Below are 25,771 nucleotides of genomic sequence, written 5' to 3' on the forward strand. Positions count from 1 at the left end.
TTTGTACTTTTCACTTAATTTCTAAGTCAGAGGTTAGTATTCACATGTTTCTTAAACGAATTTTTTGTTTCCTTGAGAAGTGGTTAAAAATTAAAATACTGGTTAATAAAGACCGGCCGTTTCAACATGCATCTAATTTCACGATTATGCAATTTGGAAGGCAGGACTGCTTCTCTACTTGTTGACTTCTTGAAGTAAGTTTTAAGAGATCAAAACTGCTGAAAAGGAATTGCTAAAGCAGACAATTCTGATAAACCAGGAGGAAAGCGGTTGGGAGGGAATGGGGGAGAGAAACGAGTTGCTAATAGGAGGATATTAAAAAAAAAAAAGCTTAGTGGCGTCAGCCGTTCCTGTCCATTACTCTTGAAACAAACACTACACACTGGCACAAGACAAAAGAGGCAATGAAAATTTCTAGAAAGATTTTTAAGATCTTCTAGAATATAGTCAACTCCAAAGCCAACCAAATCCTCCAAATTACAATCCCACCCAAAATCCGATGATTTGTCGGTGGAAGAGAATTTCTTCTCGGAGGACTAGGTGGCTGCAGCCCGGAGCCAGCTCAGACGGGGAGAGGGCGCGCATTCTTTTCCTCGGGTGGGACACCACTAAGAGCCCGGGGCTGCCACACTCCAGCACTCCCTCGTCCCCGCCCGGCCCCACGCGGCTCCCAGAGCGGGGATAGCCCAGTGCGGAGGAATGTAAGTCCGCCTCGCCCAGGAAGGTGTTGGAGAAAGTGCTCTCTCTGGGTCGGGGTCACTCCCTTCCCCACGCCCTCAAAGCGGGGAGAGTGATCGGCAAGGAGTGGGAGGAGGGGCAGAAACAGAGACCCCGCGGATGGTCCGTGGGGAGTGGCGGGTCTGAGGACTAGACCACCGCCCCCCAGCTCTGTCGCCGAAGAAATCAGGCCCCCCCCACCTCGACTCCGACCGGGTCCGCGCCCCTCGCCGGGCTGGGGCAGGGCAGCAGAGCCCCGCGGCAGGAGGAAAGCTCGACCTCTCGGCTGGCCCCACTCCCCGCCCCGGCCCCGGAGCCTACCGAATAGAGGGGTGCGGGGGCGGCGATAGTGGAGGTAGAGGTGGAAGCGACGGCGGCGAAGCATTCGGATGACCGAGCCGCTGCCATGATCCCGCTGCCGCCCTCCGGGGGCGCCGGAGCTTCCCAGCTAAGCAGGAAGGGTGGCGCTGACAGCTGCTGACCCGCGCTGAGCGGCCCGACCTCGCCTGGGGCGGCGGCACCCGTGGCAGGCGCTCTTAGAGGCCCCGGGCGCCGCCATCTTGGCCCGGACGGAAGCCGCGCGGAGCCAAAGCGCGAGCCCAGGCTCGGCCCCGGAAACGCGGAAGTCGGCGGGGTCTCATTATTAATTGCCGCAGACCCAAAGGTTTGGGTCGCAACTCGGAAAGGTTCTTCGGCGCCCTTTCCCTTTTTCTCCCCTCGCCGCAGACCCAGTAATGGCCAAGGAGAAGAAGCCGAGACCGGATGACTCTTGCAGTCCTGAGAGTCTTCTGGATACACTGCTGCACAACCTGTACGACTTCGGTCAGTACGAGGAGCTGGGCCAGCACCCACGTGGGGGAAGAAGCGGCTGCTTTGGGGGGCGGCGGGGTGTCTTGCATGTGTATTTTCTTGGGGAATAAGGGACCAGCTAGTTTCATCCAGGGGCAGCTCCTCCACCCTTCGTGTAGACCTGAGCCCGGGCAGGAGTGATTTAGAGGGCGCCCAGTGATCCTGCCCTACCTCTCAGAGCGTCTGTTTATCCCCGGGCGAGGCCAAGAGCGTACTTTCGCACGAACTAGCCTAGAGACGGGAGGCCGGCTCCCACTCCAGCTCCGTTGGGTAATAGTGGGTTTTACTTACACACACACACACACACACACACACACCCACCACCACCCCCCGAAAAGGCCCCTTCCATTTCTGTTGACCCATTGACTTGGTACAGACCTGTTCTCTGTGCGATTCCTGCAGTCTCTTGGGCACTTTGGGCACCAGGGTATTTGGGGATACAATTACCAAGTTCACAGTCTTCTCCATACCTTTCTGTGCCGCTTCAAAAAAATAAAGGAAAAAAAAAGATACCTCTCAAAACCTGCTTGGCCCAGGTTACCCAGCTTTCTCTCGTTTTTACTGTCTGTAGCCCTGCCTAATTCATCTACCTTGCCCTGGAAGAAGAGTAGCTCTTGGCTGCGTTGGGGGAGCGATGGGCATGTTATTAATGGTTGAGATGTAATATCCTACCTGGCACTTCCACTGAAGATAGCACCACACCCCTTTAGCCAATGGTGGTAGGAGGGGTGGGGGAAAATCGAGGGAGGGAAAAAAACCCTTTTGTGCATATCACAGACAATAATTATTATTAGGAGGCTTTGTATGTATGTAAATGCAAGCACATTTTCGAAATTAGTTAAAATGTTGGAAATGCTGTTTTCTTTTTAGTTGTCTGTTTTGATACTGGGTAGACTGGACTTCTAGGTTATTTTAATATAAAAGTGGTGAATAGTATTTATTGAGTACCTTTTATGGGGAAAGCACCCTGTCCTGGGGAATTGAGGGGAAGGAGGGAGAGGGCAGTTACAAACGAAGCAGAAGGCTGGAGATTAAAGGCTTTTAAGAAGATTAAAGTCTAATGGAGAAAATTATGTGTTATAATATTAGATGTACATATAATACCATACAATACAAAATATGCTGACATATGGGGTGGGAACTAAGTGAGCTCGCATTTGGAGAGTCAGGCAGTAGGTGTGCTGAATGATCAGGGAACTGGGTGTTTTAAATGCACAGGTGCTAGGTAAATCTAGAGGCCAACAAAGCTGGAGAAGCTTCTAATTATGAGGTGGGATAGAGGCAGGCCCTTGGGTGACTGACAGATTTGCTCAGGTTAAACCAAGAACATGATTGTAATTTAGGGAAAATAGGGCATTAAAGTGATTACTGGTGCCTCAGGTTTAGTTTAATTGTTAAGTTTTTGCATGTGGAAGATCAGGAGTGAGAAGATTGTATACCTTCTATCTCATAATGCAAGAAAAGCTTTTTGAGCAGAAAGAACCATTTTCTGATGCCACTATCAGCTTTAGTCCACCAAGCAAGCAGAAAAGTGAAGCAATGGTGTCTCAGAATGGTATTTTTATTTCTGGGTCATAGCTGAAAATAGAGGAGTGATAGGCCCAGAGGGGTGAAGGATACTTAACAAAGGCTAATAGAAATATATTTCCTTAGAGTTTTAAACAGCAGACCAAAAAGACTTTGCAGTGAAAAGGGAGAGTTAGAAAGGTGTCTTTGTGATAAAATGTACAATGAAGTCTCAGAAGTACAAAAAGCCAGAAATTTACAGAAAACAAAATTCAGGAAAATGTCAGAAATAAAGCATATTGCCTCAGGTGTTCATATACAAATGCACAAAGTGTGGACAGTAAGCAAGATTTTTTTAAAAGAGAAGTACAGAAGATGAAAGTAAGTACAGGTAACAGAATGAATGCTAGAGTGTGATATGGTCCTCTAAGAATGTCAGAACTTTTTTGGCTTATCCTAACATGGTGGTAAAAGCTCAGGAGTGACCTCTCCACCATGTCCACCATGACCATTTCAGGATCAAGAGGTTTCTTGCAAAGAAGCAGAAGCAAAATTGTTCCATTCCTTAACGAAATAGCAAGAAAACAGGCAATAAGATCAGGTACAACTTCAAGAAGAAATACTGGGGAAGGAACCAAACTAGTTTATAAAAATTATCAGCATGAGGACATACTTAATCTGCACCAACTCCAAACACCCTACTATTACCCCTGATAAGAAAATGACACTACCCTACAATTTTGGAAGCTGTCTGCTAAGATGCAGCCATCAAAATAAAGCAATGAACTTATTTTGGAAGACTATTCTCACCCTTTTGTTTTCACATGTTGAATTGATTGGTTCAGTAATAAATATGTACGTGGGGCAGCTAGGTGGCACAGTGAATAGCGTACTTGGCCTGGAGTCAACTCATTTTCCTTAGTTCAAATCTGGACTCAGACACTTAATTAGCTGTGTGACCCTGGGCAAGTCACTTAACTGTTTGCCTCAGTTTTCCATATCTGCAGAATGAGCTAGAGAAGGAAATGGCAAATCACTCCAGTGTCCTTGCCAAGAAAACCCCAAATGGGGTCACAGAGAGACATGACTGAAAAATGACCGAACAACAAATGTGTGTAAAATTTAAACTGTCCTCTGCATCACTGTTTTTGTATATTGTATATGTATAATTATATATTTGCCTATAAGGAACAGAGTCCATAATAAATAATAAAGACCTCAAATTTTGTTTCAAACAATGTGTATGACCCTGAGCAAGAGACTTGACCTCTCTGCATCTGTTTCCTCCTATATAAAATGGAGATAATGACAGCACCTTTTTTATAGAGTTGTTGTGGGGAATTAAATGAAATAATCGCTAATGCAGGTTAATTTATAAGCCTTCAGTGCTATATAAACTTGACTTGTCTCGGCCAGATTATGTGTGGCCTCTTCTGTGTTAATCAAAGCTAGTGATAATATATATTAAAGAAAGGCAAAGCTGTTCAACTCTTACATTTCTTCTTCTGTTTTCTTTGCTAAGGAGAATGATCTTGGGACTGGAAAAAGCAGAAAATGGCTAATAGGGAGTTTAATAGGCGAAGTAGGGGAAAAGAAAGAGAACCTACCGGCCTTAGATGATGAGTTCATGCTACCAGGCCCAAATGAACTGAATCTTCATTATAATATTCCTGTTAGAAATGATTGTTGAGTCAGTGTTCTTTGAAAGATCCTAGAGAATGGAAGAGGTACCAGAGGTCTGGAGAAGGGCAAATGTCCTGATCTCTAACCAGGGGAAGAAAATCACTGCTAAAAACTGTAAGCCACTGAGCTTGACTTATAGAACATATTTTTTCTTTTTCTTTTTTCATTTGTTTTAGACTTGTGATTTCAAGGTATGGAGAGCTCCTATGAGGGAACTTCCTCTCCCGAGGCAGAGAAGCAATTCTTCTCCAACTTATAGTCTTAGAGAATTGCTTGGGTCATAAAAAGGTTATGCAAATATTGAAAGATTACACAGCCCAAATAGAAGGTATTATTAAAGGGGTAGTTGATTAATATCTAGAAGAGAAAGCAGTGATCACAGAAGGGTATTCTAGACCAGACCTAACTCAGGTAAGACTAGCAACTCAGGCTTAGGAATAGAATGCTATAAGGTACTCATGGATCAAAAAGAGCAATAAGAGTATCTTTACCGAGAATATTTTTTTAAAAACATAATTCCTAATCAAAACAAAATATTACTGTCCTCCACCTCAGTATTTACCATAGCAAGTGGTAACAATCTCAGGAAGCCATACCTTGCAGGACAACATAAATTGTGTTAAAAGCTCTAGAACATTTTGGTTGGTAAAAGATGCATTGAACATTTCTGCATTTATACCTTTGTAAGGTTTTTAGGCCTTAATATATGGTCCTTTTTTTTTTTATGAAAGTGTTATACACTGCTGAGGAATAGGTATACACCTTTCTGTTCCCATTCACTACTCTCCAGAGGTCTAGTAAATCTAACTTTTCTAAAATTCTACTCTGGTCCTTCATTTCTTTTCTTTTTTTAAAATTAAGACTTATCTAGGTCTGAGAGGGGTAAATTGAGGCCCCTCACTTTTATGGTTTTACTGTTTATTTCTCCCTAGAATTCATTTTTAACTTTTCCTTTAAGAATTCAGATACTATGACATTCGTTACTTTTATATGTAGTGCTGATATGAATTTTTTTTTATTTTTTATTTTTTTTTATGAGGCAGTTGGGGTTAAATGACTTGCCCAGAATCACACATCTAGTGAGTGTTATGTGCCTGAGGCCGGATTTTGAACTCGGGTCTGGAGGACCCGTATACCATACACTGCACCACCTAGCTGCCCTATGACTTTATTTTCTATGGTACTTTTTAACAAACTATAGTTTAATGTTTTTCTCTTTTAATTAGGTCTATTTTTGCTATCACTTTGTCTGAAATCATGATGACTACCTCTGCCTTTTTACTTCAGCTGAAGCATAATAGATTTTGCTCCAGCTCCTTATTTTAACTTTGTATTTTTCTGTTTCAAATGTGTTCATTATAAGGAACATATTGTTGGATCCTGGTGTCCAATCCATTCTTCTGTCCTCTTCCATTTTTGGAGGTAAGTTCATCCCATTCACATTCACAATTATGATTTCTAATTGTGTGTTTTCCTCTATCCTATTCTCTTAAACTTTTCCTTCTCTTTTTCCCCTGCCCCCTCTTTAAAAGTTTGTTTGATTTACTCCCATATTATTCTTTCCCCTTTTCCCCTAGGCCCTTTCCTTCCTGTTTCTTTGTTGGGTAAGATGTATTTCTGGACCTAACTCTGTATTTTTCCCATCTTTGACCAGTTCAGGTTAAAGTGAGGTTTGTGTGTCACTCACTTTCTCCTACTGCCCATATAGACTTCTACTTGTATACCCCATTTATGTGAGATAATTTTCCCCATTCTTCCCCTTCCTTCCCCTTTACTATATCCTCTTCCTCTCTCTTCTTCTTAAAATCATGAAGATATAAAACTATTCCCAGGCCTTATCTTACCTACTTAGACTGCCTTTATGACCCCTGATTATGAAAGAGTTCCAAGGGGTTACATGTATCATCTCTCGATATAAGAATATAAACAGTTTAACTTTGTTTAGTTTTTTGTGATTGCTCGCTTTTGTTTACTTTTTGTACTTCTCTTGACTCCTGTGTTTGTATGTCAGATTTTCTATTCAGCTCTGGTCTTTTCATTTAGAATGCTTGGCAACTCCCTATTTCATTAGAGGTCCATTTTCCCTTTGTAGGATTATAATCAGTTTTGTTGAGTAAGTTTTTCTTGATTGTAAGCTAGATCTTTTGCCTTCTCGAATATCATCTATGCAAGTTCGTCTTTCCTTTAGAGTGGTGGCTGTTAAATCTTCTGCGATTCTGACTATAGTTTCTTGGTATTTCAATTATTTCTGGCTATTTGCAGTATTTTTTTCTTAACCTGATAGTTCTGGGTTTTGGCTTTAATATTCCTGGGAATTTACATTTTGGTGTTTCTTTCAGGAGGTGACCAATGGTTTCTTTCAATTTCTACTTTGTATTCTGGCTCTAAGAGAATGGGGCAATTGTCTTTTTGTAATTTCCTGGAATATAATGTATAGGTTCTTTTTTAGGTCATGACTTTCAGGTAGTCCATTGATTTCTTAAATTATCTCTATTCAGTCTGTTTTCCAGGTCAGTTATTTTTCCTATGAGGTACTTCACATTTTTTGTCATTTGATTTTATTTTAATTTCTTGATGCCTCTTAAAGTCATTAGCTTTTATTTGGTCAGATCTAATTTTCAGGGAGTTATTTTCTTCAATATGGTTTTGTTCCTTTTTCCAAGCTGTTAATTCTTTTCATTTCTTTATTCTACAGATTTCAGTTCTTTTCCAATTTTTTTTCCTTTACCACTCTCATTAATTTTTAAAATTATTTTAGGTCCTTTTAAATTTAAGTCTTGTAGGAATTCTTGTTGAACCTGTGTCCTGTTTAGAGATGTTTTCAAGTCATTTTTTTTGTTTGGGGTTTGTGTTTTGAACTTTCTTGTCACCAAAATAAGTCATTATGGATTTTTTTGTTAGTTCTTCTGCTTCTTGACTTTAGACTTTCTGTTACTTCTGGACCCTGTACACTATGGGGAAGAATGTCTTGCTTAAGCTTCTGTCCTCTTTTTTTCTGTCCTTTTGCTGCTTTCACAGAACCAGTACTAAAACCCCCAAACCAAAGCCATACCCCAAACCCAATAACATAAATTTAGGAACCAATGAGGGTTTATTGAGTTTACCAGCAGAGGAGCCCCACCCCCATGAGTGGAAACTCCCTGAATGAACGAAAGGACAACGCTTATATAAGTTTCAGTTCAGGAAGGAGGTGAATTGGGTATGGGGTTGGACAAGGCTGTTGCTGGGTGCTTTCAGGGTAGGAATAGGGGATGTGGTATCCTATGACTAGACAGGTCTGTTGCTCAGGCTAGTAACAGGAAAGACTCTTCAGATTAGCTATCTCTTGTAACCCTGTTCTAACAGATAGGACTGTCCTTGCTGTTTCCACAATAAGGAAGGTCCCAGATGGGCGATTAGGAGGGTGGGGGAGAAAGGTTAAAGAACAAGTAGGGTCAGGGGCATTAGAGGAACTTCTGACAAAGTGGAGTTGCACTCCCTCTCTCTGCTACCCACAGTAACTGTACACACACACACACACACACACACACAATATGGCACTTACTGTGTGGCAGGCAGTGTGCTGTTATTGTCCCTATTTTATAGATGAGGAAACTGAGGCAGACAGATTAAGTGACTTGCCCAAGTTCACACATCTAGTAAGTGTTTGAGGCCAGATTTGAACTCAGGTCTTCCTGATTCCAATCCCAGTGCCCTTTCCACTGTGCCACCTAGCTGTCTGGGTGCCTTTATGTATATTACTTCACATTTTGTTTGATGATGGTGACATCACATTAAAACTCAATGTGTTTATATTTTTCTTTTGTCCTTGAAAGCACAGGAGAGACCCTAGATAAAAAGACATTGAAAAGAAGCAAAAACAAAAAGAACAAGAGAGATTCAGTAACTGCAGAAGTCACAACAGCGGACACAGCTTTGCAGCCAGAGTCTCTTTCCAGAGGGCAAAAGAAAAGTGCTTCTAACTTCTTCAGAAAGCTTAAGGAAGAGCTTCTTTGTGACTCTCTAGAGAGTTCCACTGGTCCCACTCAGACAGAAGTCTCTACCACAATTTCCCCTGTACCATTGCTAACAAAGGGAAAAAGAGAACCAGTGGAAGTGGTTGAATTTCACAGCTGGAATAAAAAGAAGAAAACTGAACTAGAACCACCCAAGGATGAGGATACGAAGGTAATAAATATCTGTTTGTATCTACTTAATACAGTTCCCTGAATCCTCTTGTACTTGGTACAGGCTTTCTACCTTAATAGTAGTAAACACTAATTTTTTTCCTAAAAGTTTTATTTTTATAGGAGAATATGCCACACACAGGAAAGGTGGCAACTATGTAGAATATAAGCTTCTTGAGGGCAGGGATGGTTATCCCCAGAGCCTACCATAGTACTTGCTGATTCGTTGACTCTAGACTCTGAAGGTGTGATTTGTAAATCTAGCTCCTTTGTCACTCTTTGTGCAAGTTACTTAATGTTTGTTGACTGCTCACCTTTCTCATTTTCAGAAAGGCACTGACCAGAAACCCCACCTTGTCAAGTCAATAAGTATTTATTGAGTGTTTGGTATGTGTCAAGAACTTGCCTAGCTCTAGAAATAAAAATATAAACAGAAAGAAAGTTTCCTGCTCTCAAGAAGCTTACATTTTAATAAGGGAAGACAGCACATAAAAGGAAGCTGAACAGGCTGGGAGAAAGGAGGGTAGAGTCCCAAATCTGGGGCTGCCTGGTAGAGAAAGTCCAAAGAGTCAAGAGTGGATCCTGCAGTGGAATGAAGACTTGGCTGGCTTTTGTTTAAAAAAAAAAAGAAGAGAGAGAGATAAGGGACAGAAGAGATTATTTTCTTTTTCTTTTTTTAAATTAATTTATCATGATTTATCAACAATCGCTTCCATAAGCTTTTGAGTTTTAAATTTTTCTCTCCCTCCCTCCCCACCTCCCTCCCCAAGACAGCTTTCAATCTGATATAGGCTATACATATACATTCCTATTAAACATATTTTCACATTAGTGATATTGTAAGGAAGAATTAGAACCAAAAGGGGGAATCACCAGAAAGAGGAAACAAAACACAACAGAAGAAAAAAAAAAGCAAATAGTATGCTTCTGTCTGCATTCAAACTCCATAGTTCTTTCTTTGGTTGTGGATAGCATTTTCCATCATGAAGCCTTTGGAGATGTCTTAGATCCTTGCTTTGCTGAGAAGAGCTAAGTCTATCAAAGTTATTCCTGGCAAAATGTGGCTGTTACTGTGTACAAAGTCCTCTTGGTTCTGCTCACTTCACTCAGCATAAGACCATACAAGTCTTTCCAGGTTTTTTGAAGTCAGCCTGTTCATCATTTCTTATAGCACAGTAATATTCCATTACATTCACATACCACAACTTGTTCAGTCATTCCACAATTGATGGAATCCCCTCAATTTCCAATTCTTTGCCACCACAGAAAGAGCTGCTATAAATATTTTTGTACATGTGGGTCCTTTTCCCATTTGTATGATCTCTTTGGGGTACAGACCTAGAAGTGCTATTGCTGGATCAAAGGGCATGCAAGTTTTTATAGCCCTTTGGTCATAGTTCCAAATTGCTCTCCAGAATAGTTGGATCAGTTCGCAACTCCGCTAACAATGCATTAGTGTTCCAATTTTCCCGGATCTTCTCCAGTATTTTCCTGTTTTGTCATGTTGGCTAATCTGATAGGTGTGATATGGTACCTTGGAGTTCTTTTTATTTTTTGCATTTCTCTAATCAATGCTGATTTAGAACATTTTTTCACATGACTATGGATGGCTTTAATTTCTTCATCTGAGAACTGTCTATTCATATCCTTTGACGATTTATCAATTGGGGAACGACTTGTATTCTTATAAACTTGACTTAATTCTCTATATATTTTAGAAATGAGGCCATTATCAGAGAGATTGGTTGTAAAAATTCTTTCCCAATTTTCTACTTTCCTTCTAATCTTGGTTGCATTGGCTTTGTTTGTGCAAAAACTTTTCAATGTAATATAATCAAAGTTATCCATTTTGCATTTTGTAATGTTCTCTATCTCCTGTTTGGTCATGAATTCTTCTGTTTTCCATAAATCTGATAGGTAAACTATTCCTTGCTCTCCCAGTTTGTTTACAGTATCAGCCTTTATATCTAAATCATGAACCCATTTTGACTTTATTTTGGTATATGGTGTGAGATTTTGATCTATGCCATACTCTTCCGGTTTTCCCAGCAGTTTTTGTCAAAGAGTGAGTTTTTTATCCCAGAAGCTGGGGTCTTCGGGTTTATCAAATAATAGATTACTGTAGTCATTGACTGCTGTGTCTTGCATACTTGACCTGTTCCACTGATCCACCACTCTATTTCTTAGCCAGTACCAAGCAGTTTTGATGATTGCTGCTTTATAATACAATTTAAGATCTAGAATGGGCTAGGCCACAGAAAAGATGATTTTCTGCCTCAGGGTATTGAATTGAATTGGGAAGGTCATCGTTCAAAGCAAATCATTGCAATGAAAATAAGGACTTTTTAATTGGAATCATGTAGTTATAGAATACAGGAGCATTTTCAGATTTTGTCAGCTTTTCCTCTACCGATTTTGCTTTTGTGTTTTAGAGAGTGCTATTTTCTCTATGCTGAGGTTTACTTCAGATTATGGAGGTGGAGCCAGCAGTAACTTCCAAGAATGAACTCTAAAACGTTGGCTTTTGCTCAAGAACAACTCACAATTATACAGTCTTTTGCTCAAAAACAACTCACAATTATACAGTCTTAAAGGCTAAGATGGCCTTGTGCGTAGGTAGTACAAATGTCATTGTGACGTTTTTATAGATGAAGAAATTAATTACTTAAGCAACTTGCCCAGGGGCACATAGTTGGTCATTCTTAGAGCAGGACTTAAAGTTCAGTTCTCTGTCCAAAGTAACATGCAATTTTTCCACAACCCCAAATGAATAGCTCAGACTTGAACTTGATTAAAACAGCTGAGACGTTCTCTTATTCTTTCCTCAGCTATCTTACATTTCAGTTGTTGTTCAGGCATGTCTGACTCTTTGTGATCTCATGTATCATAGCGTGCCAGTACTGTCCAAGGGGTTTTCTTGACAAGGATATTGGAGTGGTTTGCCATTTCCTTCTCCATAGGTATTCAGAGGTTAAATGACTTGCCCAGGGTCACAAAGCCAGTAAGTGTCTGAGGTCAGATTTGAATTCAAGTCTTCCTGCCTCCAGGCCCAGCACTTTGTCCACTGAGCCATCTAGATGGCTCTTACGTTTCGATTACCTGTTGACTATATTTTCTCCAGCTTTTACAGCTTGTAGACCATTCTCTTCAATAAAGCAGATGGCAGCAAAATAACCATTTTGGTAACTGTTTTCTTCCTGTCACCTGCACTAAGACATTTTGGAAAGAGTATTATTAGACTTGGTAGCAAAAGACTCAAATTAAAATTCTGACACTTTGCTAGCTCCAAGTATAAAATAGCCATGTAAATGTGACCTTCAGTCATCTGCATTACATTTGTCCTAAGTAAAGCAGTGGGCCAGTTTCTTATTTGTTCCTTTTGTCCCAAACATAGCTTAAAAACCTCTTTTTAAAAAAAATATTTATGGTTGCTTTTTCGCAGACTTCAAGTTCACCTCCATTCTTACTCTTGTCTTTGGTGACTTGAATTTACATGTTGATGTTCTCTCCAACACATTTAAATTTCTGGTTCGTCAGTCTCCTCAAATCCCACAATCTGTGCCTTCGCTGTGTTCTAGCCATACATGGGAATTTTCCTATCCTTGATCTTATCATCTCATCACTTGTGGATTTCTTCTCTGTGTACTCTTTCTCCCATCCATAATTCCAGAATTCCTCATCTGACCATAACCTCAACCTCCCATCTCTCCCTCAGTCTCGCCTCTCTTAAACCTATTCTTTGACCTTTCTGTAACCTCCAGTCAATCCACTTCATCCTACTTTTCCAAGCCATCACCTCTGTGGTAATCTCATTTTCATACCCCTCAAACTCTTGACTTTATAGTTTTATCCATCCACGTTTACACTTATTCTCTTCCCATAAGTCCTTTGCCTCCTTTTCCTTTTGCTGCTGCTCATCCCTTTCTAGATTTTAGCTATAGATCATGCCCATCATTTGCATACTCCCCTCATCTACTAATGCTGTTAAATGCCTTTGGAGAAAATCATACAGTTGTGCCATCTTGATTTACTACGTATTTAGGTTATGTAATCTCAACTGGGTTTTCACAGCCTTGGCTAGTACTTTTTACTTTCCCCAATCTGACCATCACCTGTGGAATCAAGACCCCAAACTTCTTATTTTGTGGTACTTCTAGAGAGTTTGACATCACTGAAGAGGATTGTGGGTAAAATAAGTGATATTAACATGAAGAAAATGTGGGGAAATATCTTCCTATGGAAAAAGGATGTTGCCCTTAGGTAGAGCTATGGGAAGTCCGGGCTCAGTTTTTATAATGTTTCAATCAGAATTCAGTCACTGTCCATCTAGCCAAGCCTTTATTAGTCTCCTAACATTGTACTTCCCTCTCACAGTATCGCACAAACCCCCTTTGTCCTCATAAACTCCACCTCCCCCAGTTTATTCTTTCTCTTCTCAACTGAGTTGTAAATTGATCAGGCACACTTCACTTGGTTGGAAGGAACACGGCTCTGACATGTGCTTGCAAGTCTATGTTCAAGTTCTCCCCTTCTATACACAATAAATATGTCTTGGCTAATCCAGAAAAATTCAAAGTCCTGAGTTAATTCTCAACATCATGCTCCATTTTCTTCTCCTTTACTCCAGCCTTGGAGAAAGAGGTGGCCTTTCTCCTCACCAGTGTCAACCCCTTAGTTTGTCTCCTTGATCTTATCCCCTTTCCTCTGGAAGCTTGCCTCTATGGTCCTTAATTTTGTCCCTGTTATCTTTCTTAATCTAATTTTCGATGTCTTATTTCTTCCCTGATGCCTGTAAGTATGCTTACTCTTCCTCATCATTAAAAAAAACATTTAGTTCACTGCTTCTGATGCTGTCATCCTATATCTCTTCTCTCTTTCACAGCCAAATCCTCTTTGCTTCTACTTTCTTAACCTCTGGCAATCTGGCTTCTGTCCTTATCACTGTCCCCACTGGCTCTCTCCAAGATCATCACTGATATCTTTAGCTAAAATCCAGTGAATTTTTCTTAATAAAAACCTTTTTGATTCCTCTAGCAGTGGTTGATACTGTCAACTACTCTGTCCTTCTTGGATTCTCACAGCACTTATCTCTCTGGGTTTTCCTACTACCTGTCTAACCACTCACTCTTCAGTCTCCTCTGCAGGATCATTATCCTGCCCCTTGTCATGGAGGAATCCCAGAGCCCTGTCCTGAGTCCTCTCCTTTGTACAAATTCTGCCTTGGTGATCTCATTAACTCTCATGGGTTCAACTGGTGTCTCTCTATACAGCCCTCACCACTCTTTAAGTTCCAAACAGTCAGTCCCCCATCTCCATCTGGGCCTTTTTGGTAGCTTGCATGACCTATGAGTATCTTGAATCCAACATACCCAAAGCCAAACTTAGTATTTTTCTTCCAAGGCCACTCATTCCCTTGACCTTCCTTTTTCTATTGTGGCACTACCTTCCAGTCACTCAGATTTACAGCCTACCAGTCATCCTCAACTCTTGTCTAACCTCCCTCCCCTAAATATGTAGTCAATTTCAAACCTATTATTACCACTTCCACAATGTCTACTATAATGGTCTCTTAGTTGGTCTCCTGGCCTTTCCCATCTCTAGTCCATCCTTCAGACAGCTTCCAAGCTGATATTTGTAAACTGTGAGTCTGACCTTGTCACTCTTCTACTCAGGGATCTCCAGTGGCTTCCTGTGGCCTTAGTATAAAACCTAAACTCCTCTGCTTGGCATTTAAAGCTCTTCACAGTCTGGTTCTCGTGTGTCTTTCCAGGCAGATTTGACATTTCTTCTCTTCACATATCTTTACATGTTGTTTCCCATCTAGTTGTCAGGGATTGTCTCATTTTTGTTTCTGGCACATAGTAGGCATTTCATAAATACTTGCTTGTTTATTTCTGAACTTTGGCCTGTTCACATACTAGGTGCTTGTTAAATATTTATTGAATTGAAGTGAATTAGTCTACCTGACACTATAACAAGAATTTTCCATTCAATTTATCTCTATCTTTGGTTATGCTTATCTCTTTCCTTTCTTGTGTGTGTCCTTATAAATCTGAGCTTATTCACATTTAGAGAAATGGATACTAGATAGCTTAAAAAGACACTTACAAAGCAACATGAACAAACAAACTAATATGCTAATTCTTAGGTTAGAGACTATTTTAAGATTAGAAGAAAAGAGTGATCAGCAATTTGGGGTTGATGCAGATGTATAATACCATTTTAGTTGCTTATGTTACATATTAAAAATAGACCTTGTTTACTGCCTTCTAGGAGTCCCATAATCTAATTGAGACAGGATAGGCTAACATGTAATCAACAGAAATATATAAATACGGTCAGTGTCTAACTTAAAAACACCCACTTTCCTAGTCTGAGACATCTAGCCAAGGATTTCTGGCCATAATGCCTGCTACTCAGGCAGTAGCCAATTGATAAACAGGCTTTTGATCTCATTTTCTTCTAAGAGCTTATGTATACGTGTGTGTGTACACACATAGACACCCCGGTACGTTCCAAACTCTCTTCACAAGGACTGCATAATAATGACTGAGAGGTCCATCTGTAGTAACCTAAGTGTGGCACACTGGCCCTGGTTTCTATTGTAATCCCAGGTATAATATTCAAAGGATATTCTCCAGTAAGAGTGCTGGCTCCAGACTCTGTCACCAAGGATAAGTTACTTCATCCCATTGTGTCTCAGTTTCCTCATCTTTAAAATGAGTAGACCAAAGGTGAGACTTGAAAACAAGTCCTCCTAGCTTCAAGGCTGGCTCCCTATCCATGACACCATGCTGCCTCCCGATAAAAAGCCCTTTTATGGATTACCTCAGACCCATACCGTACTAGCTTTAGGATAATTGTACACACTTCTTTAAGTTACTAAAGTATAAGAGCATTCTAGCTAAGTCATCTCTTGTACACTACTGAAATCCCATTAATTTTTCAAACTTCAGGTATGAACTCTGAATTACTCCCCATCAGTTCACTTCTGTAATTGTAGTGAAGACTGTCCCCAGCTAAAAATGGATTGATTCCAAAAGCTTGTTATGTTTGTTAAGTTATGTAACTTAAGTTATTTGTTTTGGCATATCAATAGACTTCTCCCTTGTTACAAAAAGCCTGGCTAGACAGAACAGACATAGTCATTAACTATGTCTTTCAACTAATAGTACCATAGATCTAGAACTGGAAGGGGAATTAGAGGTCATCTCATCCAATCCCCTCATTTCCTAAATGAATAAACTGAATCCCAGAGAGGTTAAGCTGCTTGTTTGAGGAGGGGCAGGCACGTTTCCCTGGCACCCTTCTGAGGTCAGGCTTTGGCCTCTGCATTGATCAGAGTGCTGTGTGGACTTGCAGTGTTGCATTTGGAATGCATTTTCCCCTGGGGATAATATTCTCTTCTATTGGTTTGGTTTGGTTGGATTTTTTAAACCAGCTTTTTTCAGTGGATTTTTTACTCAATTTTGTTTTTTGATTTTCAGGATTTCTGTTTTGATGTTTAGTTGTTGGCTTTTAATTTGTCAGTTTTCCAGTGGTTTTTAGTTGTACGCCTGTGTCGTTGATCTGTGCTCTCTCAGTGTCTCTGTGTCTCTCTTTTTCTGCCTCCCAGTCCCCTTGTCTCTCAGTGAGAGTGTTTAGAGATACAAATGTTCCCATAAGAAACTGTTTTGGCCGCGTGCTAAAAATTTTGGTGTGTTGTCTCATTGTTATCATTATCTTTGATGAAATTATTGATTGATTTTATGATTTTTCTTTGATTGCTTTTATGATTATGACTGACCCACCTATTCTTTAGAATTAAGTTAGACTCCAATTAATTTTCATTCTTTGCCTCAAAGGCTCTTTTATCGAATGTAATTCTATTGCATTATGGTCCATAAAAGATGCATTTAATATTTCTACTTTTCTGCATTTGTTTGTGAGGGTTTTATGCATAAACTCATGATCAGTTTTTGTGAAGGTACCATACACAACTAGCAGCAGAAGCAGTCCTTTCTTTTCTTGTTCAATAATCTTGAGAGGCCTAGCCCAGCTATTTTAAATGGTAGTTACATTTCCAGGGCAGCACACAAAAAAGCCTGTTTAACCCATAATGTGTGTAGCTGAATAGTACTTATAGTACTAGCCTCAATTATAGATCTCATGAACAGGAAGCCATGCAAGGCAGAAGAGACTTTATAGTCATACTTTTGTATTGTTAACAAGCATCCAGTTAAAACAAACAAACATGTTCTTGAAAGACAAGAAGTTCATAAAAGCTTAAATAGGGAGCAGACAAGAGAGTTGCATGTTATCAGTCAACCAGCAGATGTTCACTGAGTGCCTACCATGTGAAGTATAAAACATGGTCCCTGACTTTAATGAGTTTATAATTTAGTGATTAAGGGAGGGTGCCCAGCTGTGTTCCTTTGGACTTTTCCATCATACTCTCAGGAACCTCATCATCCTGCAGCAGCACAACAGCCTTGGTACCTGCCCCTCACCAGAAACCTCTGCCTCTGCAGTTGGGAGCAGAAGGGCAGAGCTCCTCCCAGAACCTCCATGAAGGAGAGCACTCGTGCCAGCCATCTTGCCTCTTCCTTACCTGTCTGGCTGCCCTCCTCTGAATTTCTCGTCCTGCCTTCACTGCAGGTACCTTTTCAGCTTCCCTTTGGGTGTCATCTTCCTCCATTAGATTGTAAGCTTCTGAAGGCAGGGACTGCCTATCTTTTTTGTATTCCTGTCTCCAGCACTTAGCACAGGGCTGGCACATAGTAGACAGCTAATCGATGTTTATTGACTGACAAAATTAACACATGTGTGTGCACACACATGTCGGGGGCTTCCTGTATTTGTAACTAACCAAAGAGTTTGCACAAAACTTATAATCATCTGCAAGGGGAACTTCAAGGTCTTCTTGTCCAACTCCCTTACCGGAAGGAGGAATACTGTGTCTAGGTCAAATAGGAATTACTCAATGATGTTCCAGTGCAATATTGGGCAACCTTAGATTGATGGGCAGGGCCTTTCCATGAGCCATTTAGCCATTAGGTTTCTCTGTTATCATAGTCCTCCCTACTATGGAGGCAGTAGAGAACTTGCATCACCACCAACCAAATTGGAAATACTTTGGGCCATTAAGCAACTTTCAACTGGTAGTGCAGTTGATCAGTGAGTACTGGTCTGTAATCTTTTGAATTAATTAGTACCATCTGTTAAATAGTACTATTAGCACTATGTTATAATATGTGGGAGTTTAGAGATCTCTAATCCATCTACCTTTATTAATATAAGAGATTAGGCGTGTGATAAAATGATTAGGAATGGCTTTCAACCATATTAAACGTATTAGTCATATAGATCAGTAACTCAGGTGTCCCAGTTCCCCAGTTCCTGTTGCTTTGTGCTGGTCACAGCCATGGATTTAGATAAGAAGGGATAGGGAACAGTAGAGGTCATCATTTTGCTTAGGGGAAAGCTACAAGGGAAGGGCCAGAAATAGAGTCAGGGTTTTATGTGCTGTGTTTATGCACTTGGCTGATCAATCAAGTCGCTGTAAAGGAAGTCTTAGGAAAGATTACCTGTCCCAAGCATTTTTAAAAAGTATTTGCTTATTCTGTTAAGGGAGAGGTGACAAAACGTTACAGGTGCAGGAGAATTGTGAAATTCATGTAATGTAGCTTAACAGCACTAAATCGAGCACGTTCCCCCCCCAAGTTGCATGTTAAATTTATGTGTTTAAAAAGAACAATAATTTGTATCAAATAGGGTTTATTTTTGTATTCTTATTGCTTAGCCTAATGCCTGATACATAGTAATCATTTAATAAGTGTTTATGCATTATCTAGTACAGTGTATGATAGTTATCCAGTGTGTAAGTTCCATTTCAGCAAGGACTTTGTATTTTCTCTGACACCCAGTACAGTCTTCGTGCAATAAGCTCTTAGTAAATGTTTGTCAGTTTCCATCCTCTTCTCAAAGATTGATCCTACTTCCACTGCTTCCTTAATTATTTTTTAAATAATTTGTCAAAAATAGCAGATTGAATGTAAATCTTCATGACATTAGCCTGACTAGCATGTAATAGGTAGACATCCAAGTTACTGTTTTTGAAGGCACCTGTGAAATGCAGATGATAAATAGCAATGGTTCAAAAATACATATTGGTACACAGTGTATATTCAAAGTACACTAATATTTCGGTTACTTGGGAAGCTAGGCTTTCACTTATCAAAGGCTAGATATTAAGCATACTTTTGTTGACCAGTCCATTTTCCCAAGTTTATTGCATAGGTTTTCTTTTTAAAACAATCCCTGCCCTCAGAGTGCTTACATTCTAGTAGGGGAAACCGGAGAGTAGATATATATATAGTAGAACATATATAAAGTAAGTAAAAAGTAATTTGGGGGAGAAAGGTGGTAGCAGCAACTGGTAGAATCAGGAAAGGTCTCATGGACAAGATAGCATGTGAGCTGAGCTTGGAGGGAAGCTAGGAATTCTTAGAGGAGGGACACCACTCCAGCCTTGTGCAAAAGCATACAGGTGGGAAGTGGTATGTCGTGAGAGGGGAAAGAAGGCCAGTTTGGACTGCAGAGGGCGTGGCAGAGGTCATAATTTGTAATAAGGCTTCAAAAGTAGGTTGGAACAAGAGTATTAAGATCTTTATTTGGGCTTTTTTTTTGCTTTTTAGGCAATTGGGGTTGAGTGACTTGCCTAGGGTCACACAGCTAGTTAAGTGTCAAGTGTTTGGTCTGAGGTCAGATTTGAACTCAGGTCCTCCTGACTTCAGGGCTGGTGCTCTATCCATTGCACCATCTAGCTGCCCTGAGAGTATTAAGATCTTTAAAGACCAAACAGAAGAGTTTCTTTTGGATCATAGAGGCAATAGGGAGCCATTGGGGTTTCTTGGGCAGGGCAGTGATTTATAGTTGGACTTGTCCTTTAGAAATATCACTTTAATATTATTAATTTCAGTATTAGCACAATGTCTTGCCAGTGTTGATGGAATCAATGTACTATTTAAATTCAGCTGGGTGAAATATTAAACAAACTCAGATTGAAATGAAAAAAAAAAAAAGAAAGAAATATCACTTTGGCAACTATGTGGAGAAATGGATAGAAAGGAGAGAATCTAGAGGCAGCAATAGGTAGGTAAGGAGCATTTAGTAAGTGTTTACTATGTGCCAGGTACTATACTAGCACTGAACATGCAAAGCGAAAAGAAAGGCAGTCTCTGCCCTCAAGGTACTTACATTCCAGTTGGAGAAGACAATACCTTAGGGGGAGTGGGAAGGATAGGTATGGGTACCAAGAAAAGGATATGGTGGCAAAGTCATTCAGGTCAGAAGCACAACTGAGAGGAAAACGGAGCATGGCTACTCTGGGCTGTTTCCAAAATGGAGTCCAGGAAAAGAGCTCATGAATGGCAAATAAATGGCAAATGGGAGCTTGACGTAGCAGAATGATATTGGAGGGTGATAAGGCCCTAGCTGATAAGTGCATTTCTGGAGTGAGTCATGGTGATAAAGTTGTTAGTTGTCAAAAGCACAGCCAGGAGGGGGAAGGGAGACCTTTCTTTCTTTCTTTTAAGGCAGTTGGAGTTAAGTGACTTGCCCAAGGTCACACAGCTAGTAAGTGTCAAGTGTTTGGTCTGAGGCCAGATTTGAACTCAGGTCCTCCTGACTTTGGGGCCAGTGCTCTATCCGCTGCACCACCTAGGTGCCCCCGAATGGAGACCTTTCAAAAACAGGTGATTAGGGGCCTGAACTACATAGTCGTACATGAGAGTAGAGAAAAAGGGACAGACATGAGTGGTGGGAGGCAACATGAGATAAGGGATAAAAAGCCAGCCTCAGATTCAAGAAAGCCAGAGTCCAAATCCACCCATCTCTACATATACTGGCTAGTCACTTAACCTCAGTGCCCTAAGCAGCTGTCTAAAATTATACGTTGCTTATCATTTGCCAGCCTGTTAGTGGAGGAGGTTTATTCATGAGGAATTCCCTGCATCAATAAAATCCCAGGTATAGATGCCTTGTCTCCCCCAAATTGTGTGATAAATATACAAGTTGCAGAACAGATTTCTTTGTGAGGTCCAAGGGAGAAGGTTATTTCCTGCCTGGGTAAGGGAAAGTTGACAAGTATGAATGAACAGGTAAACATTCTGGCTGTTTTAAAAATTGTTTTTGTATTTGTTCAAGGGTCATGGACATTACTCCAGTACAGTAATGAATTGTTTAGTAAAAACCTTTTCTTTATCTTCCAGACAAAAATCAGTGCCCTTGAGAAGGACGTGGGTATGCAGGAGTTTAATTTGGAAAAGGTATGTACTTGAAGATACTCCAAAGAGATTTCAGAGGATAGGTGAACATTAATGTTGGGCAAATCCTGAATTTTATTCCTAGGCCTCTCATTGATTTATGAGGTAGCTGCCCTTTACCTTATCCTACCCTTATAAATGAATAAATAGTCCTTGCAGGAATAGGGACATGGGAAGATCTGAGATGGTGGTTTCCTGCATGCTTTCATACTGCTCTTTGAAGTGACTAGAATTCTTTTCTGTGGTTGGAAAGGAAAACATACAGGGAGAATGTTTCTAACATCACTAAAGCCCCTTGACTTAATAAAACACAGCATAAAAGAATTATTCTTAATAGGTTAGTAACATTAATAGTAGGGAATTCTAGTTTTAAGAGTACACACATAGTTAGCTTTCAGTGCAGCCTCTCTAAAATGCACTGTTCCTTGGGATGGCATGCTTTCTTTAGGGCAGTTAGAAAGGGTTTAGTGTTTAATGTTGCTTTGTGTTCCCAGGCCCGTTTGGAAGTGCATCGGTTTGGGATCACTGGTTATGGGAAAAGGAAAGAACGGATTCTGGAACAAGAGAGAGCCATCATGCTGGGTGCTAAGGTCAGGTACTCCTTTCTGCCTTCTGTGCCATTTAGGGGATAATGGGGAAAGATTGGCTTTGAGGGAGACTTAAGGGAAAACACATTAGGAGTTGTCTAAAAATTGCCATTGAGTTAAGGTCAGTAATGTATGTCCCTTTTATTTCATTGCAGCCTCCAAAAAATAATTACGTGAATTACAAGGTTTTGCAAGAGCAGATTAAAGAAAAAAAGGCAGCAAAGGAAGAAGAAAAAAGAATGGTGGGTATGATCTTTTTCCTTTATTGATTTTTATACCTTGAAAAGATCTGGTGTGTTTAAGTCACCACAGCCTGCCAATTTAACTCTGAATGAGAAGTCTTATCAAGTGAACAAGCATTTATTAAGTACTAACTGTGTGCCAGGCACTGTTTTAAATACTGGGGACACAAAGAAAGGCAAAAAATAGTCCCTGTTCCCAAAGAGCTCCCAGTCTAATGAAGGTGACAAAATGCAAATAACTGTATACAAATGATATGTCCAGGATAAACTGGGGGTGATTTTAGAGGGAAGGCACTAAGACAATGATGATGATGATGATGATTTACATTTGTTTAGTGCTTGCAATGTGGCAGGCACCATGCTGAGCACTTTTACAATTATTATCTCATTTGAGCCTCACAGCTACTCTGGGAGATAGGTTCTTTCATCATCATTATCATTATTATTATTATTATTATTATTTTACAAATGAGAAAACTGAGGCAAACAGCATAGGTAAGTCCTGGGTCACACAGCCTTTCTCCAGTAGACAGGAATCTATTTTGCTTCCAGTTCTTTGCTACCATGAAAAGTACTGCTATAAATATTTTGGTATATTTGGAGCCTTTCTATTTGGTAGTGATCTCTTTGGGTTAAATGTTTAGCAGCAGAATATCTGGGCAAAAGAGTGTGGGCATTTTAGTCATTTTATTTAAAATTACAAATTACCAGAATGGTTTGCCTATTCACAGCTTCATCAATGGTGCATTTGTGTGCCTGTCTTTCCACAGTGTTCCCAACATTTACTATCTACTGTCTTTGCCAATTTGCTAGTTGTGAGGTGGAATCAAAGAGTTACCTTAATTTACATTTCTTATTCTTAGTAAGATGGAACGTTATCCTATATGGTTGTTAATCATTTGACCACTTCTCTACATACAGCGGCTTTTTTTTTTTTGAGGCAGTTGGGGTTAAGTGACTTGTCCAGGGTCACACAGCTAGTTGGGGTTAAGTGTCCGAGGCCGGATTTGAATTCAGGTCCTCCTGACTCCAGGGCTGGTGCTCTATCCACAAGGCTTTTGTTCTTACACATTTCCGTTTGAGGCTGATACATCTTGGATATCAAACCCTTATCAGAGATAGTTGATAGAAAGATTTTTTTCCCTAGTCAACTGCTTCTCTTCTTAGCCTAGATGAAACAATTTGGTTAATGTAAAAGCTCTATAATTTCATGTCATCAAAATTATCTATTTTATCTTTTCCAAATACCTCTGTCACTTTATTTGGTTAAGCATTAATCTATACACAGCTGAAAAAAGCATATGATCTACTTCAATTTTTGTTTTTTATAGTATGATCTTTCATATATTTAAGTCATTTATGCATTTTGAATTTATTGTGGAATATGGTATAACATGTTTGTCAAAACCTAATTTCTCCAGTTTTCCTAGCAGTTCTTATCAAATAAACACTTCTTTCCTTTCTAATTCATTTTCCAGTTTTCTGGATTATTGAGTTCAGTTATTTCTTATTCTTCCTTGTCTAGTCTGTTCCACTGCTTTACTTTCATGTGGTTTGTGTGTGTGTGTGTGTGTGTGTGTGTGGCAGTCAGGGTTAAGTGACTTGCCCAAGGTCACACAGCTAGTACGTGTCAAGTGTTTGGTTTGAGGCTGGATTTGAACTCAAGTACTGCTGACTTCAGGGCTGGTGCTCTACCCACTGTGCCATCTAGCTGCCCCCCATAATTTTTTTCAGCCAATAGATAGAGCATTGATTGTTTTATTATGTGCCAGGTACCATGCTGAGAGTGGCAGATACAGGCAAGTGAGACTGCCCTCAGAGCTTACGTTCTAAAAGCTTATGTTCTAAAAAGCTTACATTGTTTAAGAAAGCAACACATAAGGGGCAGCTAGGTGGCACAGTGGATAAAGCATCGGTCCTGGATTCAGGAGGACCTGAGTTCAAATCTGGCCTCAGACACATAACACTTATAAGCTGTGTGACCCTGGGCAAGTCACTTAACCCTGTTGCCTAGCCAAAAAAAAAACAAACCAAGAAAACAATACATAAAGAGCAGATAGAAAGAAGAGTGAGGGGGGCCTGTGACCCCAGTGGCATGGTTTGGAGCCGGTAATTGGAAAGCATAGTGGAGGCTTGATTTCTGGGCAACATAAGATAAGAACCCAGGATAGTTCATTGGGTAGAGTACAGGTTCCACTGAGGAGCAGATTAAGGTGAAAGCCTGAGTGTAAGTGGCATAATTTGGAGCTGGTGACTGAAATATAGTGGAGGCTCAGTTCCCATCAAGATAGGGGAAAAGTTCAAAATTCTGGGTGGTTCTCAGAGTTGGAGTTCTACTTTAGGGGGAGGAGGAGGTGGGAAAGAAGGTCAGAGGGAAGTTGGCATGATTTGGAGCTGGTTGCTAGGAAATACAAGAGGTTTTGATTATGTCTACTTCATAATAAGAATTTGAGATCTGGAAGTACTATTTCCCTTTTAATTCCTACCTTTTCCTTATTTCCCTTGATACTAGGACTTCTGTTGAATTTTATAAAGTAACTCTACACTGTAGGTTCTTAATATGTATTTGTTGAATTGAATGACCCATTAGAAATAAACTGTGGATGTCTTTGTGAGAATCAGTAGTTTGTAGGGACATTGGAAAATGATGCCAACTACTTTAACATTTTTTTGAAATTCTGAAATTAGGCCCAGGTCACAGACACTCTCAGAAAAAAAGAAAAGAAAAAGTTCAGAGGATAAATCGGTGAGTGATAACCTTTGTTTCAAAAAGTCAATGGTTAAATCCCTATTTATGAGTCATAACAGAATCTTGCCACTAATATATTATTTTTTACCTCCCTGATTATAATTCTACCTCATCTGGTTTTGTGTTCATGATAACCTTATTTTTTTAAAAAATTTTATTATTTTGATTTATCAGCAATCACTTCCATATGCTTTTGAGTTGAAAATTTTTCTCCCCCTTCCTCCCCCCCACCCTCCCCAAGATGGCACACAATCTGATATAGGCTTTACATTTACATTCCTATTAAACATATTTTCACATTAGTGAAGTTGTAAGTAAAAATTAAAACCAATAGGAGGAACCATCAGAAAAATAAAACAAAACTCAACAGGAGGTAAAAATAAGTGATAGTGATTCAACTTCCATAGTTCTTTCTTTGGATGTGGACAGCATTTTCCATCCCGAGGCCTCTGGAGATGTCTTAGATCCTTGTAATGCTGAGAAGGATTCAGTTTAACAATATTAGTCATCGCATAACGTGGCTGTTATTGTGTACAATGTTCTCTTCGTTCTGCTCATTTCACTCAGCATCAGACCATATAAGTCTTTCCAGGTTTTTCTGAAGTCAGCCTGTTCATCATTTCTTATAGCACAATAGTATTCCATTACATTCATGTACCACAGCTTGCTCAGCCATTCCCCAATTGATGGGCATCCTCTCAATTTCCAATTCTTTGCCACCACAAAAAGAGCTGCTGTGAATATTTTTGTACATGTGGGTCCTTTTCCCATTTGTTTGATCTCTTTGGGATATAGCCCTAGAAGTGCTGTTGCTGGAACAAAGGGTATGCGTATTTTTGTAGCCCTTTGGGCATAGTTCCAAATTGTTCTCCAAAATGGTTGGATCATTTCACAACTCCACCAACAATGTATTAGTGTTCCAATTTTCCCACATCTTCTCCAACATTTATCATTTTCCTGTTTTGTC

General features: G+C 40.1%; 1 protein-coding gene across 4 annotated transcripts; it reads left to right on the plus strand.

Moving 5' to 3' along the window:
• The first annotated feature begins 375 nt into the window (after positions 1-375).
• FSAF1 (40S small subunit processome assembly factor 1) lies at positions 376-25,056 on the plus strand. Of its 4 annotated transcripts, XM_021000464.2 has the most exons (8): positions 376-1,539; positions 6,119-6,177; positions 8,571-8,922; positions 17,361-17,558; positions 21,173-21,229; positions 21,721-21,816; positions 21,969-22,055; positions 24,744-25,056. In XM_021000464.2, the coding sequence occupies exons 1-8, from the start codon at positions 1,480-1,482 to the stop codon at positions 24,795-24,797; spliced, it is 963 nt and encodes a 320-aa protein (XP_020856123.1). In that variant the 5' UTR covers positions 376-1,479; the 3' UTR covers positions 24,798-25,056. The 4 variants fall into 4 exon arrangements, with proteins under 4 accessions (XP_020856123.1, XP_020856125.1, XP_020856124.1 ...); XM_021000466.2 differs by lacking the exon at positions 17,361-17,558 and having other exon boundaries at positions 381-1,539; positions 24,744-25,050; XM_021000465.2 differs by lacking the exon at positions 6,119-6,177 and having other exon boundaries at positions 381-1,539; positions 8,576-8,922; positions 24,744-25,049.
• The last annotated feature ends 715 nt before the right edge of the window (positions 25,057-25,771 follow it).

Source organism: Phascolarctos cinereus, unplaced genomic scaffold (genome assembly GCF_003287225.1).
Source record: "Phascolarctos cinereus isolate Bilbo 61053 unplaced genomic scaffold, phaCin_HiC Scaffold_5;HRSCAF=322, whole genome shotgun sequence".
Lineage (NCBI taxonomy): Eukaryota > Metazoa > Chordata > Mammalia > Diprotodontia > Phascolarctidae > Phascolarctos > Phascolarctos cinereus.